Genomic DNA, 15,362 nt, shown 5'->3' with positions numbered 1-15,362 from the left:
TCTCACTCAGCATCACGTCCCCCAGGTCCATCCACGCTCTGGCAGGTGTCAGCGTGTCCCTCCGTGTTCAGGCTGAGTGACGGTCCGGTGTGTGGATGGACCACGTTTATCCGCTCGTCCGTCGACGACGCTTGGGCTGTTTCCACCTTTCCGCTGCTGTGAGTTAACACTGCTGTGAATGGGGATGCGCGCATGTCTCTTCAAGACCCTGCAGTCTCTTCTCTTGGGTACACTCCGGCAGCTGGATTGCTGGGCCGCACGGTGGGGGCATCTTAAACCCGGCTGCTCCGGCTGGAGCCCGGGGGTTGGCCGTGAGGGCACTGCTCCCCTCACCGTGGTGACACAGGGCAGGGTGAAACACTAGATTTTGCTAGTCCAACTGAGGCAAACTGGCCTCTTCTGGTTGTTTCTCTTTGCACGGATCTAATGTACTTCTCTTCACAAAGTTCTTGGCCATTTGGGTCTTGCCTTCTGTGATTTTTCCTGTTGGTGCTATTTGTCCGTTTTTCTATTGGACGGAATGCCTTCTTCTCATTTATTTGGAGGACTTCTCTACATGTTTTGCCTACCGAGCCTTTGCCGAACTGCAAACATCTTTGCTCAGTGGCTGGCTTCCCTTTTGCTCTGTCTCCTGAGCACAGAAGTTCTAAAGTCTGAGTTTATCACACGTAACTCCCATTCCCCTTACCATATACACTTTGGGATCTCGGTTAGGAGGACGGATACTCTTCCTTATTTCCGGCTAATATTCTTGGCATTTGCTCATGTTTAGTAAATGTCATGTTTCAATCTATCAGTGGACCTTAGGTTTTGTGCATGGAGTGAGCTGGAGATCCAATGTGACTTCTTTTCCATCAGCAGATCCAATGGAGCACAGGATGAGGATGGTCCCTGCGAGCCTGAGGCTGCTGCCTCGCCTCTCACTTCTCAGCCCAGCCAGGCCTGTTCTGAGCCTGGGTCGGCCAACACCACTACCTGTCCGTGTAGCTTTGTGGTAGCCCTTGGTGATGATCTCCTGTTTCTTTATTTCTAATTTCACACACACACTCAGTTCCTGGAATCCCCTCCCTGGGACTGTAAGACTAGGTTAGCTGAGGTCCCTGGGCCCCATGTGGGGTTCTGATGCTCAGCTTCTGTCTCATTGTGTCCCTAAACTTGAGTAATGTAGGGACCTTTCCAAAATGAAGCAAACTCTTAGGGATGTCCAGGGCTGTTTTTTTTTGGTTTTGTTTTGTTTTGTTTTGAGACAGAGAATCAAAGATAGTGACAGGGAGCACGAGGGAGATGAGTGAGCACGAGCAGGGAGGAGCAGGGGAAGTGGGAGAGGGAGAAGCAGGCTTCCCGCTGAGCAGGGAGCCCGATGCGGGGCTCGATCCCAGGACCCTGGGACCATGACCTGAGCCGAAGGCAGACGCTTCACGGACTGAGCCACCCAGGAGTCCCCCAGGGCCAGTTTAAATTATTGTTATTACAGAACTACTTTTAAGGTCTTAAAAAATACCAGCTATAAAAAGTATTCAGTGTATAAAAAGTACATACAACAGGGGTGCCTGGTTGGCTCAGCTGGTAGAGCACATGACTTGATCTTTGTAAGTTGTAAGTTCAAGCCCCGTGTTGGGTGTAGAGATTACTTTAAAAATCTTTAAAAAAAAAAAAGTATGTACTATAAATCTAAATCCAACTTTCCAGGCTATCAGGAAAACAGGAAAACGCAGGTGGGAGCATCATCTCTTGGGACAGTGGTGTCCACCGGCGGAGCACTGTCAGAGGAAGACCCTGCCACCCTGGGGCACCACGGGGACTCCCCGGAGACCTGGGCTCTCAGCCTTCATACCAGTACCTTAGGTCTTCCTATCGCCAGCCCACACCACATTGTGCTCCGGTGGGCTTCGTAGGGCCCGGGTGGCTAGGTTATAGGGATGCAGAAGATGTGTGCGTTGGGGGGCCCACTTTGTTTTTCTCTCTAGCACCCCTTCCCTCCCCCAAGAGTGGGCAACTCCTCTTTGGGGACTCCCATCCTAGAATGTATTCTTGGCATGACCAGGGAGAAGAGCTGGCCACTGTCTCCGGACCCTGTCCTCCTCCCCAGAGATGGGCATGGGGCTAAGTGGGGTCCTCTACAACCTTTCTTCCTTCCCTGGGGCAGAGTGATCAATACCCCACAGAAGGCATGGGTGACAGGCAACTCTGCTCCCGAGCCTCACCCCAGCCGCTGCGGGTCAGTCCTCCCTGACTCCTGGTCTTCAGCCCCCCACAGCCCCAGCCCTGCAGCTCCCTGACCTCACACCTGGTCCCTGGGCCGGACAGGCAGAGGCTCCCTGTGTCCCAGTGGCTGGCCCTGGCGCGCCTGGACCTCTCTGTCCAGTGTCTCTGGTGCAGGGAGGGCTGCTGAGGACTGTCAGAGGGGTGGTGAACAGAGTGTCCACCACCCGCCAGCCTCAGCACAAGGGACAACTGTCCTGGCAGGAGAGCAGCTCACCTCCTGTGCTGTTGCAGAGGGTGTTACGCTGGCATCACTGGGACCCCTCCCTGCCATAGGGAAGAAGGGCGGTCGCCCCCCACCCGGCACAGTGGTACCGGAGGTTTGAGGGGAACCCCCTTCGGACACTCCTCCGGATCCTCCCATCTATCCATGCATCCCTGTCCTAATATCCTGGGCAGCGTGCAGCCCGCCCCCCTGTCACGTCACCCCACTCCAGGCCACCAAACTGCCTGCCCACTTGGCTGACAGCTTTGGCCCACACCCTGCCAGCCTGGGAGGGACATGGAAGCAGCAGCTCCCACCCTCTCAAATATTGCCAGTGTCCCACGTGATGAAGGCGAAGGGACCCTGTGCTCCCAGCCCACTGCCCTGGCCTCAGCAGCCCATGCCCTTAGGGGCGGCCACTCTCTGCTGTCCGGTTCAGGGTCTGCATGACTCACAAGTGCTTGGGGTTTAAGTCTCCAGATCCCACCCAGCCCGGCCTCAGCCAAAGAAGAGCCTGAAGCCTGAGCCCTGCTGGGAGGAGGGATGCATCTGGGGCCCAGGACATGGGTCACCTGGCCGGCGGCTCTGAGAGCCCAGTCCCAAGTCTCCTGTCTGAGGTCCATGCAGTGATCAGGCTGCCCTAATGGGGGGGGGGGGACACTCAGGGAAGCTCTGTGAGTTTAGGAGGTTCTCAGAAAGGGAGCGCCTTTCTTCTTCTTTTTTTTTTTTAATATTTTTATTTATTTATTTATTTATTTATTTATTTATTTATTTATTTATTTAACAGAGATAGAGAGAGAGCACAAGTAGGCAGAGTGGCAGACAGAGGGCGAGGGAGAAGCAGGCCTCCCACTGAGCAGGGAGCCTGATGTGGGGCTCGACCCCAGGACCCTGGGATCATGACCTGAGCCGAAGGCAGCCGCTTAACCAACTGAGCCACCCAGGCGCCCCAGGGAGTGCCTTTCTGAGGGCAAATGGTGCCTCTGGTGCCCATGGGCTTTGAAGGACAGTTAGGAGTTTGCCAGACAAAGAAGAGCTCCCGTGTTTCAGAGGGAGGAGTAGCAAGCCAGGGAACGGCTCAGGCACACTCTGGAAAGGAAGGAAGCAAGGGAGCCTGGGGGTCCTGAGGCTTTGGTCAGCCCACCTGCTGGAAAGGCCCCCAGAAATGCCCCCCGCCCATCCATCCTTGCTCCATCTGGAGCAATTTCCAGAGAGAGGAATGAAACAGTGAAACCTTCTGATTGGTGCATGACAACATGTCATGGGACCCCCTGCACCTCATGTTTCAGGGTCCCTGAACAAAGGCAAAACCCCAGGTTCAAGGGCATCACTCCACGGCAGCAGAGCCCCTATGCCCGGTCCCCAAGCCCCCTCCCCCAACCTTCCCTCCCCCACCCAGGCAGTCACTATTGGATGATGAGGCACCTGAACAGCTTGTAGATGATGCCCTAGAACTCCACGCCCATGAGTCCCACATCTCAGGACCTCAGCTGTGACTCTGACAAGGGCCTAGGGAGGGCCTGGGGATGGGGTTATTCCCACCACAGGGCTTGAGGTGGGAGACTCTTCTCCCCCAGGCCTGGATCCTTCCCGGGAGACAGTCATCAGACATGGGCCACTGGCTGCAGACCCCTCTGTCCCCTGAGGCTCTCCTGTGCTCTGCCCTGGGAGGAAGAGCTAACTGCCAGTTGATCCCCCTGCAGCAGCCCCAATCATGCCCAAGGCAGGGCCTGAGTAGCATCCCCCTTCTCACCTGTTGGGCGTGAGGGAGTATAAGGGGCAAGGGGCTGACCCACTGGAATGCGAACCCACTCAGGAAGAGGGTAGAGGGCAACAGACCACAACCTCATCTGGGGAGTACCCCCACTAAGGGCTAACCCCAGTCACCATGACAGGGCCTCTGGCATCATCTTGTTCAAGTCCTCACTGTCCACAGGGGCACACACAGAGAGGCAGGCCACTGCCAGACCCAGACTAAGGCCCCAAATCACCACACCTGCCCCTGTGCAGGCTGCCCAACCCGACTCCAAATGCCACGAGGGATCCTTCCAGGCTTGCCTGTGCCGGGAGCCACTGACCCGCCCACACACACTGGCCTGGACACATGCAGGATTATGTGCACAAGGGGACCTGGGCTAGAGGGTCTGCTTCTGCTCAGGCAGGTGGGTCCATCCAGCAGGCGTCCTGCAAGGACCCAAGCGTACAGTGGGGTGCACACCACCTGTGGGCACACACGCATCAGCCTCGATGCACAGCGCCGCAGCCAGGCTACCTCGTCTATCCTCTTAGTGACAGAGAAGACCAGCGTGGCTTAATGAGGTCTGTGATGCAGGAGGAGGTAGGCGTTAGGGCTGCCCTGGGGTGGTGTAGGGGGCACTGGGCCAGCAGGAGGATCCCATGGCCCTCGCTGCAGCCTGGCATCTCCAGCCCCTGGTCCCACAAATGTGCATGCGTGGGGCCTGCTCTACACCCAGAAAACTCTTCCTGTGGCTAGGCCTAGCCTATGGTCTGACCTTGGGCCTGTGGGCCTCTGTCCAAAGTCCCCCACCCGTCCACACGGCTCCTGTCCCCTGTCCTGAGGCCCTGCCCATGCCAGGAGCCCCTAGCTCCTGCTTCGCTCATGACGGGAGGGTCCTCCCGAGGTTGAGGGTCGCACGCAGGTAGTCAGGAGCTGTGGGAGCGTGGGGCCTCGTCGGCAGAGGACAGGGACCGTGGTTGTGGAGGCAGGCATGCCAAGGAGAGGCACCTTGGCCTCGCCCCGACCACTTTGGTGTTTCTTACCCATGACACAGTTTTCCCTAGTCAGACCAGAGGCTGGCAGGACCTTGAGGGAACCCTACTGCTTGCCCTTCCTCCCTGGAAGCAGGGGGTCCTGGAAGGTGGCCTGTGGGGGCCAAGGGTAGGGACTGTCCCTCTTCACCACCAGCTTGTGCCCAAGGCCCTCTTCCGGCCTCCCTTCTCTCTTGCCCAGGCCTTAGAGGGCACCTGACAGTCTGCAGATGACCCACATGTCTACCCACCCGACTGCCTCCCACACAATCAATGGAAACACTGCTCCAAATGCAGCTCGGCCCAACAGCACCCAGAATCACCTCAGGAAGTGACACCCATATTCTTCCAGGGACTCAGCTGAGCCCCCATGACCCTGGATGCCTCTGTCTCCCCACAACCATCCTGGTGAGGCAGAACCCATCCCTCCTGCCCCCGCATGGTGCAGACACCTGCAGACCCCTCCCTGGTCTCCGGGCTCCCACCCCTGTGCGCCCAAGGACCAACCGCTGCAGGCCCGCCCTCTCTGCCCCAGGGGAGTGTCCTCCTTAAAGTTTTTTCCTCCTTAGATGTGCTCCCCAATTTCCCCTCTGAGCTCGCACCCCTCCCACCTCCTCGCCCTGTTAGCTGGCCCATTCCACTGCTCTTCTCACTCACTAACAAACTGCTGGCACCTTCTATGCATCCATGTTCGGAGCCCCCACCCCCAGGACATGAGTCCCACTGGGCAGGGGGACTCAGTGATCAAGGGTTAAATGTCCAAATCCACGAGGCAGGGACCATCATCCACGGGAAGGGACACTTGCACGCTCGGGGGAGGCCCTTAACTACAGGGATGGACGTCCATCCACAGGGAGGGACCCACGTCCACGGGACGGGGACCCTCGTCCACGGGCAGGAGTCCTCTCTCCTGGTTCACGCTCCTGTCCCAAGGGACGAGGAAAAGGGGAAGGCACCGTGTTCCTGACTGCGACCAGGGGCCGGGCCAGGGGTCTGCTCAGGGATGCCGAGGCGTCAGGCTGGGGAAGCCGGCCCGCGCTCTCTCCCGTGGCCCTGGGGCCAAGCTCCGAGCCCCGCCTCCACGACCCCCAGCCCCCCCGGCACCGCCCCCCGGCACCGCCCACCGAGCTGGCCGGGCCGGCAGGGCGGGAGGAGAGACGGCGCCTACGCGCGGCGTCGCTCGCGGCCCCGCCTCCAGACGCCGCGGCACGTGACCGGCGTTTCCTGGCCGCGCGCGCGCGCGCACACACACGCACCATACTTGGCGCACGCGCAGGCCGCGCCGGCCTGGTAGAACCTATGGCGTCCGAGCGACTGTCGAGCCGGCCCGCCTGCCTCCTCGTGGCCAGCGGCGCCGCAGAGGGTGAGGCTCGCGAGGACCGGCTGGCGTCCAGCGGCGCCGGCGGGCAGGCCCGCCGACCCCGAGCGGTCCGCTCTTGCGGCGCTTCGGGGAAGCCGGTGGAAGCCCCTCTTTGGAAAGGGAGCGCTGCCGGTGTCCCTGGCCTGGCCCGGGTCCCCTGGCCACACCGGAGCGCGGGGGCCCTGGCCTACTGCAGGGGGGACCCGGAGCCCGGCGTTTCTGTGGGAGGAGAGCGGGTCCCGGGATGGCGCCCGCAGGTGCCGCCTCGGGGGCGTGAGGTGCTGGAGTTTGGGGGCCTCCGTGCGTCACGTGCCGGGGCTTGCTGTCCTGGACGGGCAGGCTAGGGTGTGGTGAGGGGCGGTGGGCCTTCCGAGGAGCTGCGGGGGACGGCCTGGGTTCCGGCACGCCTGGGGGTTAGGCAGCCGGCGGGTGGGACCACGGGCCTTTGCGAGCAGGTGGGCGAGCAGGTGGGCCGTGAGCCTGTGGCCAGGGGCTGAGGGGTTGGAGAAGGGACTGTTCTGGGGGCGGAGGTGTGCAGAGGCAGAGAGGTACCAGGTGAGGTTGGCGTGGGGCTCCCGCAGGGCGGCACGGCTGGTGGTGGGGTCTGCCGTTACTGGTGCAGATCTCGCTCAGGGCCAGTGCGGAAGGGATGAGCAGACGAGCTGGAAGGCACCTGACTGCCCTGAGCACTTTCCAGGTCCTCTCCTGTGCTTTCTTTTGTCCGAGGGAAGTGATGAGGCCAAGGTCACATGGTGGAGAACCCACGGTTGGGTCCTGGGGTCTGGTTCTGGAGCCTGGTCTCCTTCTTGAACTCTAGCCTCCCAAGTGGACAAGGGAGGGAGGATTGCAGGTCGAGGAGTCACTGTGTGCCGAGCCCCAGGGGCGCTAAGCGCTGTGCCCAGTGTGAGGTGGAAGGAGCCATCAGGAGTGGGGCTCAGTCCTGGAGAGGCGGGCTGGGGTTACCAGAGGTGGCTGGTTGGAGTGGGGTAAGGGTGAAGAGGGGTTGACTGGCGTGGCTGTGCCCTGGGGTGGGGACACAGCTCTGAAAAGGCCACTAGGACAGTGTAGGCAAGAGGGGGCCCTCCAGAGACCTTTGAGGAGGGGTGAAGCCGTTTTCAAGGAACTGAAGGCAGAATCAGGCAAAGTCTGGGGATGATTTGTGGGTGCTGTCTTTGCTCAAGGCATGCAGTCTGTGCAAGTAATACTCGTTAACACGTGAGGGTGAATAAAGATGAAGATGAGGTTTAGGGATTGGGTCCAGGATTAACATAAAGGTGGAGGGATGCACACCGAGCCCATTTAGAAGCAGATATCCCTGGTGGGGCCACAGCCCCCAACACCTAGGAATCTTTTGGACTGGAAATGGGCAGAAGAGGGCTGTGAGCAGCACTGGGGATGGGGGCAGGGTCCAGGAGCCTTGTGAGCAGAGGCCAAGTGTCCTAAATTGAGGATGAGGGTGGGCCACCTCGTGGGGGTGGGGGGGTGGGTCGGAATGCACCCATGTTCTTGCTGAAACTTTCCACAGCCCCACAACTGTGGCCTCTCCCTGGCTGAGTGCTGGGGGTGGGGGTTTGGCTCGGTCACTGGTGGTTCAGTGAGTGGTTGGGGGGACCTTGCACTTGGGTTTGCCTTCTGGAGAGGCTTTTAGTGGCCAGCCTGGGTAGAGAGCCCGTCCTGCGGGGAGTGGGGCCTGTGGGCTGGGGCTGCTGCCCCAGGACGGTGAGGTGGGCCTTGGGTGGGGGCAGACTCCAGGCTGGAACAGGGACAGTTGTGCCCTGCAGCCCCTCTTCCTGCCCACAGAGCCCAGTAGTGGCCTTTTTAGAGCTGTGTTCACCTTGCAGGTGTGTCTGCCCAGTCCTTCCTCCACTGTTTCTCGCTGGCCAGCGCCACCTTCAACCTGCAGGTGGCCACCCCTGGGGTGAGTCAGCCAGACCCATGGGGTCTGTACCTGTTTGGAGGCGAGGCTTGGAAGAGTGCTGTCACTCCCTGGGAGGAGGAGGGAGCCTGAGGCTGGTGTGACCCCAAGAGAGGTGGCAGGGCTGAGGGTTAGGTCCTTGGTGGCATCATCAAGCTCTGGTCCCTGTTTCCTGGGCTCTGGCCCCACCTGTGGCAAGGGAGACCTCTCGTCATGGGTCAGCACCTGCATATAGGAGCAAGGGTGGCACAGACCTTCCACCAGGAGTTCTCTTCTCTGGCGTGGCACCTGGGGGTCATGGCAGCGATGGGTTACATGTTGGTCCCTTTGCTTGTGTTGTCATCCCCAAGGGGACAGTAGCTCCACTTTATAGGTGGGGGACTGAGGCCTGCAGGGGGCAGCTGGGGGTGGGTTGTGGCACAGCTGGGTGAGGGGGCTGGGCTGTGCCCGAGCTCTTGTCAGTATTTCAAGCCCCCGTGAGCCAGCAGAGGGGTGTCCGCCCCTGGCCTGCAGACTCTGGGTCCTCTTACAGGGGAAGACCATGGACTTCGTGGACGTGAACGAGAGCAATGCTCGCTGGGTGCAGGATTTCCGCCTCAAGGCATATGCCAGCCCTGCCAAGCTGGAGTCCATTGATGGTGAGGGGCCCAGGGTGCTGAGACCTTGGGGCTTTGGGTTGTGGCGATTCCAGGTGGGTTTGTGGCCTCCAAAGCGCTCCCTTCTGCTTCTGATGCACTCAGGGCTTGCCACGAAGTGCTGTGACTATCCAGGGCAGCGTCCAGTCCTGAATCCTGGGCCCAGAGTTCTCTGTCTAGGGGAGAGAGGTGGGGGCGCCTGGGTGGCTCATTCATTAAGCGTCTGCCTTCGGCTCAGGTCATGGTCCCAGGGTCCTGGGATCGAGCCCCGCGTCGGGCTCCCTGCTCGGCGGGAGTCTGCTTCTCGCTCTCCCACTTCCCCTACTTGTGTTCCTGTTCTCGCTCTCTCTGTCAAATAAATAAATAAAATCTTAAAAAAAAGGTAAAAAAATAAATGGGGAGAGAGGTGGCTGCACAGGGAGACACGGAAAAGGCAGGGATGGCTTCTGTGTCTCGGGAGCCTTAGCCCGTGTGGGGAGAAATGACAAATGATGGCGTCTGGCGCCACCGCCACCGTCTCCTGGGGGGCTGGCCCCAGCCAGCGACCTTGCTGTGACTGACCTGCCTGTGATCTCCCTGTAGGTGCCAGGTACCATGCCCTCCTGATTCCCAGCTGTCCCGGGGCGCTGGCCGACCTGGCCAGCAGTGGCTCCCTGGCCCGCATCCTCCAGCATTTTCGCTCAGAGAGCAGTAAGTGACCCGTGGGACTGGGGTGTGGATAGGGGCTTTGTAGGTTCACGAGAAATGGGGCTCGACCAGCAGCCAGGAGAGGCCAGAGGGGATGTTTCAGGGGCCAGACAGGGCAGATATGAAGAGCCTCTGATTTGGGCCCTGGAGGGCATGGGTGCACACATTCGAGGTGGGGCGCCCCTTAGGTCACTACCCCCGGGTACGCTCTGCCTGCCTTCCATGGGGGCTGGTGGCTGCCCACCCCCCAACTTCCTCTGAGGTGGGCGGGCAACGTGCTGGCTTGTTCTTCGTGGGCTTCAGGGTTTGAGGCCAGCAGGGGCCGTGGAGATGTGGCGTGCTGCCCGGGCCTGACTTTGGGCTGTGCCGGGCACGTTGGCGGGACGGGGACAAGATGCTCATTAGGGACCAACGGACAGAAACCCAGGGGCTCCACACAGTGTCTTTTGTTAGTGGGAACAGGGCCTCCGTTTCCAGCACGGTCTGGACAGAGAGTCATTGTTCCCAGCCGCCGCTGCCACCGTGGGAATGGTAGGGCAGTGGAAGGACAGGGAGCGACGGGAGGGTGTCCCCAGGCAGGCGGCATGCGTGCTGGTGCAGGCCGTGTGCTGGGACGTTTGCAGCACTGCGGGCCACGCCACGGTCTGTGGGGGCGGCACGCTCCAGGGCTTGGTCACTGGGCCTGCCGCAGCCTCGTGACTGCTTGTGCCTGTGTTTCGGCCACCAAAACTTTGCAGCGGCTGTGAGCCTCGTCCTGGAGCTGACCGTGTGGGGGGGAGCTCTGAGGCGGGAGGTGGCGGGAGAGGGGCAGGGGCCCCAGAGGCGTCCAGGGCCTCAGCCCTGCCTGTGCTTCCAGAGCCCATCTGCGCGGTGGGCCATGGCGTCGCCGCCCTGTGCTGTGCCACCAACGAGGACCGATCCTGGGTCTTCCAAGGCTACAGCGTCACGGGGGTGAGTGTCATGCAGGGGAGGGTCCCAGGCTGTAGACAGGCGTCAGAGACCTGCATATGTGCTTGAAAGCTCAGGGAGTGTCCCCTCTGGCAGGGGTGACGGTCACTTGCCCAGACCAGGATCACGGAGAATGCCGGCCCCAGGCCGACAGTTGTGCTCTCCCCTCCCCTGCCCTGCTGACATCCAGGATGGCCCTCAAGGCCTGGCCCGTGCTCTGGATGTGGGGAGGGAAGCACGGGGGGGGGCTCTCGGTGGGGTAGGAGGCAACATCGTGGTCCCTGGGAAGGAGCTGGGGTCGGGTTGAGACGTGACTTTTGTGCATGTCATGTGCACGACACCCTTCGGGGCCAGGAAGTTTGGGTGCAGGGCCTGGAGTTGGGGAGAGGGCCTAGCTGGATAGGGGGCCGGAGGGAGGGTCTAAACTGCGAGGACTTGGGGCTGCATGGGGCCAGCCTGGCGGGTGGTGCAGGGGGCGGGCAGGTGGCGGGGGGGGGAGGAGAGCCGCAGGGGCACGACCTCAGTGTGGCTGTAGCCACACCACCCCCCTCCTGGGACTCTGTGCCTTGCTCTTCTGCCCATTGCCCACTGGGGGTCTCGGCCCTGAGGCCACCTGCCGGGCTCGCTCACTGGCCCTGATGCCAGGGGAGGGGCAACCGTGGAGGCCATGGTGCCCTGACGTGGGGGCGGGAACCCCTGTCCCCCACAGCCCTCCGTGTATGAGCTCATCAGGGCGCCTGGCTTTGCCCGCCTGCCCCTCATCGTGGAGGACTTTGTGAAGGACGCGGGCGCCAGCTTCAGTGGTGAGCGGAGGGTGGGGGACCCGGCCAGGGGCTGCAGCTCAGACCCGGACAGGCTGCCTAGGGCTCTGGGGGTCCCTGGGAGGGAATGGGGGCTGGTTGTCAGGGCATGCCTGGCCCGTGACCCCATCTGAGGCCCGCGCCCTCGGGACCTCCCGCAGCCAGTGAGCCCGACGCCGTGCACGTGGTGCTGGACCGCCACCTCGTCACAGGCCAGAATGCCGGCTCCACCGTCCCAGCCATGCACAGCCTGCTCTTTCTCTGCGGCAGCCGGTGAGGAGCCGTGGACGGGGTGGCGGGCGGGATGTGGGCTGCTGACCAGCCCTTTGCGGGAGCCTGGGCCTTGACCTGACCCGTCCTGCAGGAAGTGAGATGGCTTCCCGCCCGCCAGTGGATGCCGCCGCCTCCAGACCGCCCAGGCGTCCCTGGAGACGGCTGGATTCCTCAGGCGTCCAGGGGCCCCGTCTCCCTGACAGCCCCGGAGAGTGACTTTCAGACACCCCAACCTGACCCGGTGGGATTGTTGGAGGCCCCCAAGAATCAGCCCTGCAGAGTGTCCCCTCTGGTGGAGGGGTCGACCTCCCAACCCCCAGGCCATTTGCTCTCCTTGGGACACAGCGGGGGGGCTCAGGGCCATCAGGTGGTCGCTGAGAATTCCACGTGAGCTTAGCACGGAGAGCTGGTCCGAGTGAGTCGGCCGGGGGGGTCCTGGTGTGGGTCTTGGCCCCTGTGGTCTTCCCGCGCGCCGCCGGCTGGCCCCTCCCCTCTGCCTGTCCCTGGCCACCCAGGCTGAGCCTCTCTGGCGGCACCAGGATCCCGTTTTGTGCGGTGAGGACTGCCCAGGCCTCTGTGCTGCCCCCCATTCCTCTGGGTGTGGGGGGAGCCGTGGCCCGGCAGGCTGGAGCTGGCTCAGCACTTTCCTCTTGCCCAAGGCAGGGGCGGGGGGGCAGGCGGGGCGCGGCTTGTGGTGGACGCAAGCTCCCGGCCCCCAGACTGGCACCAGACCTTCCGGTGCTGAAGGAGCTGCCCTAATTTTAATCCTTGTTTGGTGTGTGGTTTCGAGCGTGTTGGTGACACCACGTGAGGCCATCGCTTCTGACGTTGAGAGAGACGCGTTTAATCGGGTCTTCAGGAAGCCGCGCTGCTCACCCATGGCCCTGTCCGCGTGGCCTGTGGGTTTGTAGCTGCTCCAGGGCTTTCGAGGTAGACGTGACCAAAGCACAGACCCTACTGGGCAAGAGGCCTGGGGAGCAACCACCCTGGGGCTACATGTGGGGTGCTGGTCAGTCCCCACCACCCAGGCCCTGACAGGCCTGTGCTGGGGATGCTCCTTCCTGGCACGGCCAGATCACCCTCTGGTCTTGGGGGCCAGCCTGGGCCGTGGCCCTTGGATGGGGCCTCCGGGAGCTGGGCAATTCCTCTTGTGGGTCCCACCTTTGCTTGTTCCCCGCCCAGACTTGGCTTGTCTGGCTCTGCTGTATCCAACCCCTCAGAGGAGGAGGAAGGAGGCGAGGCACCCCCCGAGTCCCAGGCCGCTTCCGCCACCATAGAGTGTGCGGAGATGCTCCCACCTTCTCCTCTGTTGGATGTTTTCTGGGGGGGACTGTATCAGGAGCTCCTGACGCCATGGCCAGGCTGGCCGGCTCCATCGAGAGGCCTGGGTCCTACTCCGTGCCTCAGTTATCGCCACAGGGTGATCGACGTCTCTGGACAAAAGCTTTTTTAAAGATCACGCCTGTTGGGCTCCATCTGTGTGATCTGCGAAGAGCTAATAACACTTGCCGAGATCGGCCAGACTACTCCTGGGTTCCACATCAGGGTGCAGGGCGGGCACCCCACACAGCCCTGTGCCCTGGGCGGCCGCGGCGGCTCGCTCCTGGCTTTGCCGGGTGCGGGGCGCAGGGCTGGGGCAGCCTCCAGGCTTAGAGAGGGTGCAGACACCCCAGGCTGGCTGCTGTTCTGGGATGTCCCCACGTGCCGTCCGCCCACCAGAAATAACCGACAGCCCCACAGAAGTGACGCCCGAATGTCACGGCATCACCCACAGTAACAAACGCTTTAAGCAAATTGTAGTTCCCCTGGTGTTCTTTACCAGACAATGCTAATGTCCATGTGGCGGAACGTGATTTGGCCAGGAAAAGGAATAAAGTCCTGATAACATTGCACAGACTGAATCTTGACCGCGTCCTGCAAAGAAGCCAGACCTCAAGAGTGTGTGTGAGTCCATTTACATGAAATAGCCAGAAAATCCAGTAGAAGTAGTCAAGGGGCAGGGGGTGCAAATGAACAGGACGCCTCCTTTCAGGGTGATGAGAATGTTCTAAGGCTAGGGGGTCGGGGCGCCCGGCCGGCTCAGTCGGTGAGCACGCAACTCTGCCTTGGGGTGGATTTGTGCCCCACATGGGGTGTAGAGACTGCTTCAAACGGTAACATCTTTAAACCCAACAGCCAGTCTCTGTGGTCTGCAGGTCTCTCTTAAAATCCACAGCTTGGGCGCCTGGGTGGCTCAGATGGTTAGGCATCTGCCTTCGGCTCGGGTCATGGTCCCGGGGTCCTGGGATCGAGTCCCGCATCGGGCTCTCTGCTCCTTGGGAGCCTGCTTCTCCCTCTGCCTCTCTCTCTTTGTCTCTCATGAATAAATGAATAAAATCTTTAAAAAAAAAAAAAAAAATCCACAGCTTGTACATGTGAGTGGGTGGGTGGGCTTGATGTGTTTTAGCTGCGTCCAGTCACATGCGTGCACACATCCTGGGGTGCAGTCTGTTGACCAGCTGGCCGCCACCTGCCCGTCCGCCGAGGGCTGGGACGCAGCCAGACGGGCGCAAGGCCCTGCCCAGCACTCGGACACCCAGCTGCCTCCTGCACACCCTAGGGGGGCGCTCTCAGCATAGGCTGGACCTGCTGGGGCCAGGCTTGTGCGCCCTCGGTGGGTCCTCTCCCCAGGGCCCAGCACTGTGTGTGCTGTGCTGTTCCTGCCCTTGGGGAGGTGGCCAAGGGGGCCGCTCCAGAACCAGCCGCCAGCCTGGGTGCTCTGACCCCGACACAGGATGCTCCTGGCATCCCTGCAGAAAGCTGTGCAGAGTAGTCCCTTAGTGGGACCCGGGGCAGTGTCTGACCAGGCCTGTCCCTGACACCTGGCTCTGCCTGCAGACCTGAGGTGGCCGGCCCGGCCTCCTCCATCCCTGCAGGCTGTGCCTGTTCTGCTCTGTTCCAAGAACAGGCTGGTCCTGGGGGTGGGGGGGTGGGAGTGGGCGGGGCTGCCCCCACCAAGCCCTTCCCCCTGCAGCAGGTCACGAGCAGAAGCTGCTCCAGAGCCCGTGCACACCAAACCGTCCCCACAAGGTGGCACCACTGCTCCACACAGGAGCTGAGCACCAGGGTGGCCTGGCTGGAGCCCCTGGGACCCCCTGCCCACTACCAAAGTCCAAGGCCTCCCAGGCTCCGGGCTTGCTGCCCAGCAGAGGCTCATGGCTGAGGTGAGGGACCGTCCCTGGCTGTGTCACCCCAGCCGGAGCCACGTTGGAGCCAAAGCCTGGGGCAGCTGGTGCCGAGGGGAAAGGGACTGGAGCCAGAAAAAGGAATGTAGCACAAGAAAAGTGACTGCTTTAATTACTTAGGCAAAATTTTACATAGAATCTATGATCCATCCCTGCCCCAATTGGTAAAAAATGCAAAATTCATCACAAGGCATGTGCAATCAGCCCCAACTCAGAGGGCACAGGTCTGTGGTCCGGCTCAGGCACAGTGCTATTTTCCGTTCTCGGTGCTGAACATGCGATCC

The 15,362-nt window shown here is 61.4% G+C and overlaps 2 protein-coding genes across 3 annotated transcripts in view; one reads left to right on the top strand and one right to left on the bottom strand.

The window, feature by feature from the left end:
- Positions 1-6,461: 6,461 nt before the first annotated feature.
- Positions 6,462-13,746, top strand: GATD1 (glutamine amidotransferase class 1 domain containing 1). 2 transcript variants are annotated; one of them, XM_031037345.2, is made up of 8 exons: positions 6,462-6,599; positions 8,438-8,514; positions 9,044-9,149; positions 9,729-9,836; positions 10,690-10,784; positions 11,491-11,584; positions 11,743-11,854; positions 11,946-13,746. In XM_031037345.2, the coding sequence occupies exons 1-8, from the start codon at positions 6,536-6,538 to the stop codon at positions 11,950-11,952; spliced, it is 663 nt and encodes a 220-aa protein (XP_030893205.1). In that variant the 5' UTR covers positions 6,462-6,535; the 3' UTR covers positions 11,953-13,746. The 2 variants fall into 2 exon arrangements, with proteins under 2 accessions (XP_030893205.1, XP_006741839.1); XM_006741776.3 differs by lacking the exon at positions 11,946-13,746 and having other exon boundaries at positions 11,743-11,858.
- A 1,416-nt stretch (positions 13,747-15,162) lies between these two features.
- Positions 15,163-15,362, bottom strand: part of TALDO1 (transaldolase 1) — a 9,787-nt gene continuing 9,587 nt past the window's right edge. Inside the window, exon 8 of the mRNA XM_081797507.1 lies at positions 15,163-15,362. Coding sequence (XP_081653633.1) covers positions 15,329-15,362 — 34 coding nt within the window. The 3' untranslated portion in view covers positions 15,163-15,328.

The sequence above is a fragment of the Leptonychotes weddellii genome, chromosome 11, assembly GCF_054177405.1.
Source record: "Leptonychotes weddellii isolate Sample4059 chromosome 11, ASM5417740v2, whole genome shotgun sequence".
Classification (NCBI taxonomy): Eukaryota; Metazoa; Chordata; class Mammalia; order Carnivora; family Phocidae; genus Leptonychotes; species Leptonychotes weddellii.
Note: the sequence above shows the minus strand (reverse complement) of the source record. Positions and strands in the feature narration are given on the sequence as shown.

Coding starts and splice junctions, on each gene's coding strand:
- GATD1 (XM_031037345.2), top strand. CDS start 6,536: ATGGCGTCCGAGCGACTGTCGAGCCGGCCCGCCTGCCTCCTCGTGGCC. Junction 10,785..11,490: donor AAGGCTACAGCGTCACGGGG/GTGAGTGTCATG, acceptor TGTCCCCCACAG/CCCTCCGTGTATGAGCTCAT. Junction 11,585..11,742: donor CGCGGGCGCCAGCTTCAGTG/GTGAGCGGAGGG, acceptor GACCTCCCGCAG/CCAGTGAGCCCGACGCCGTG.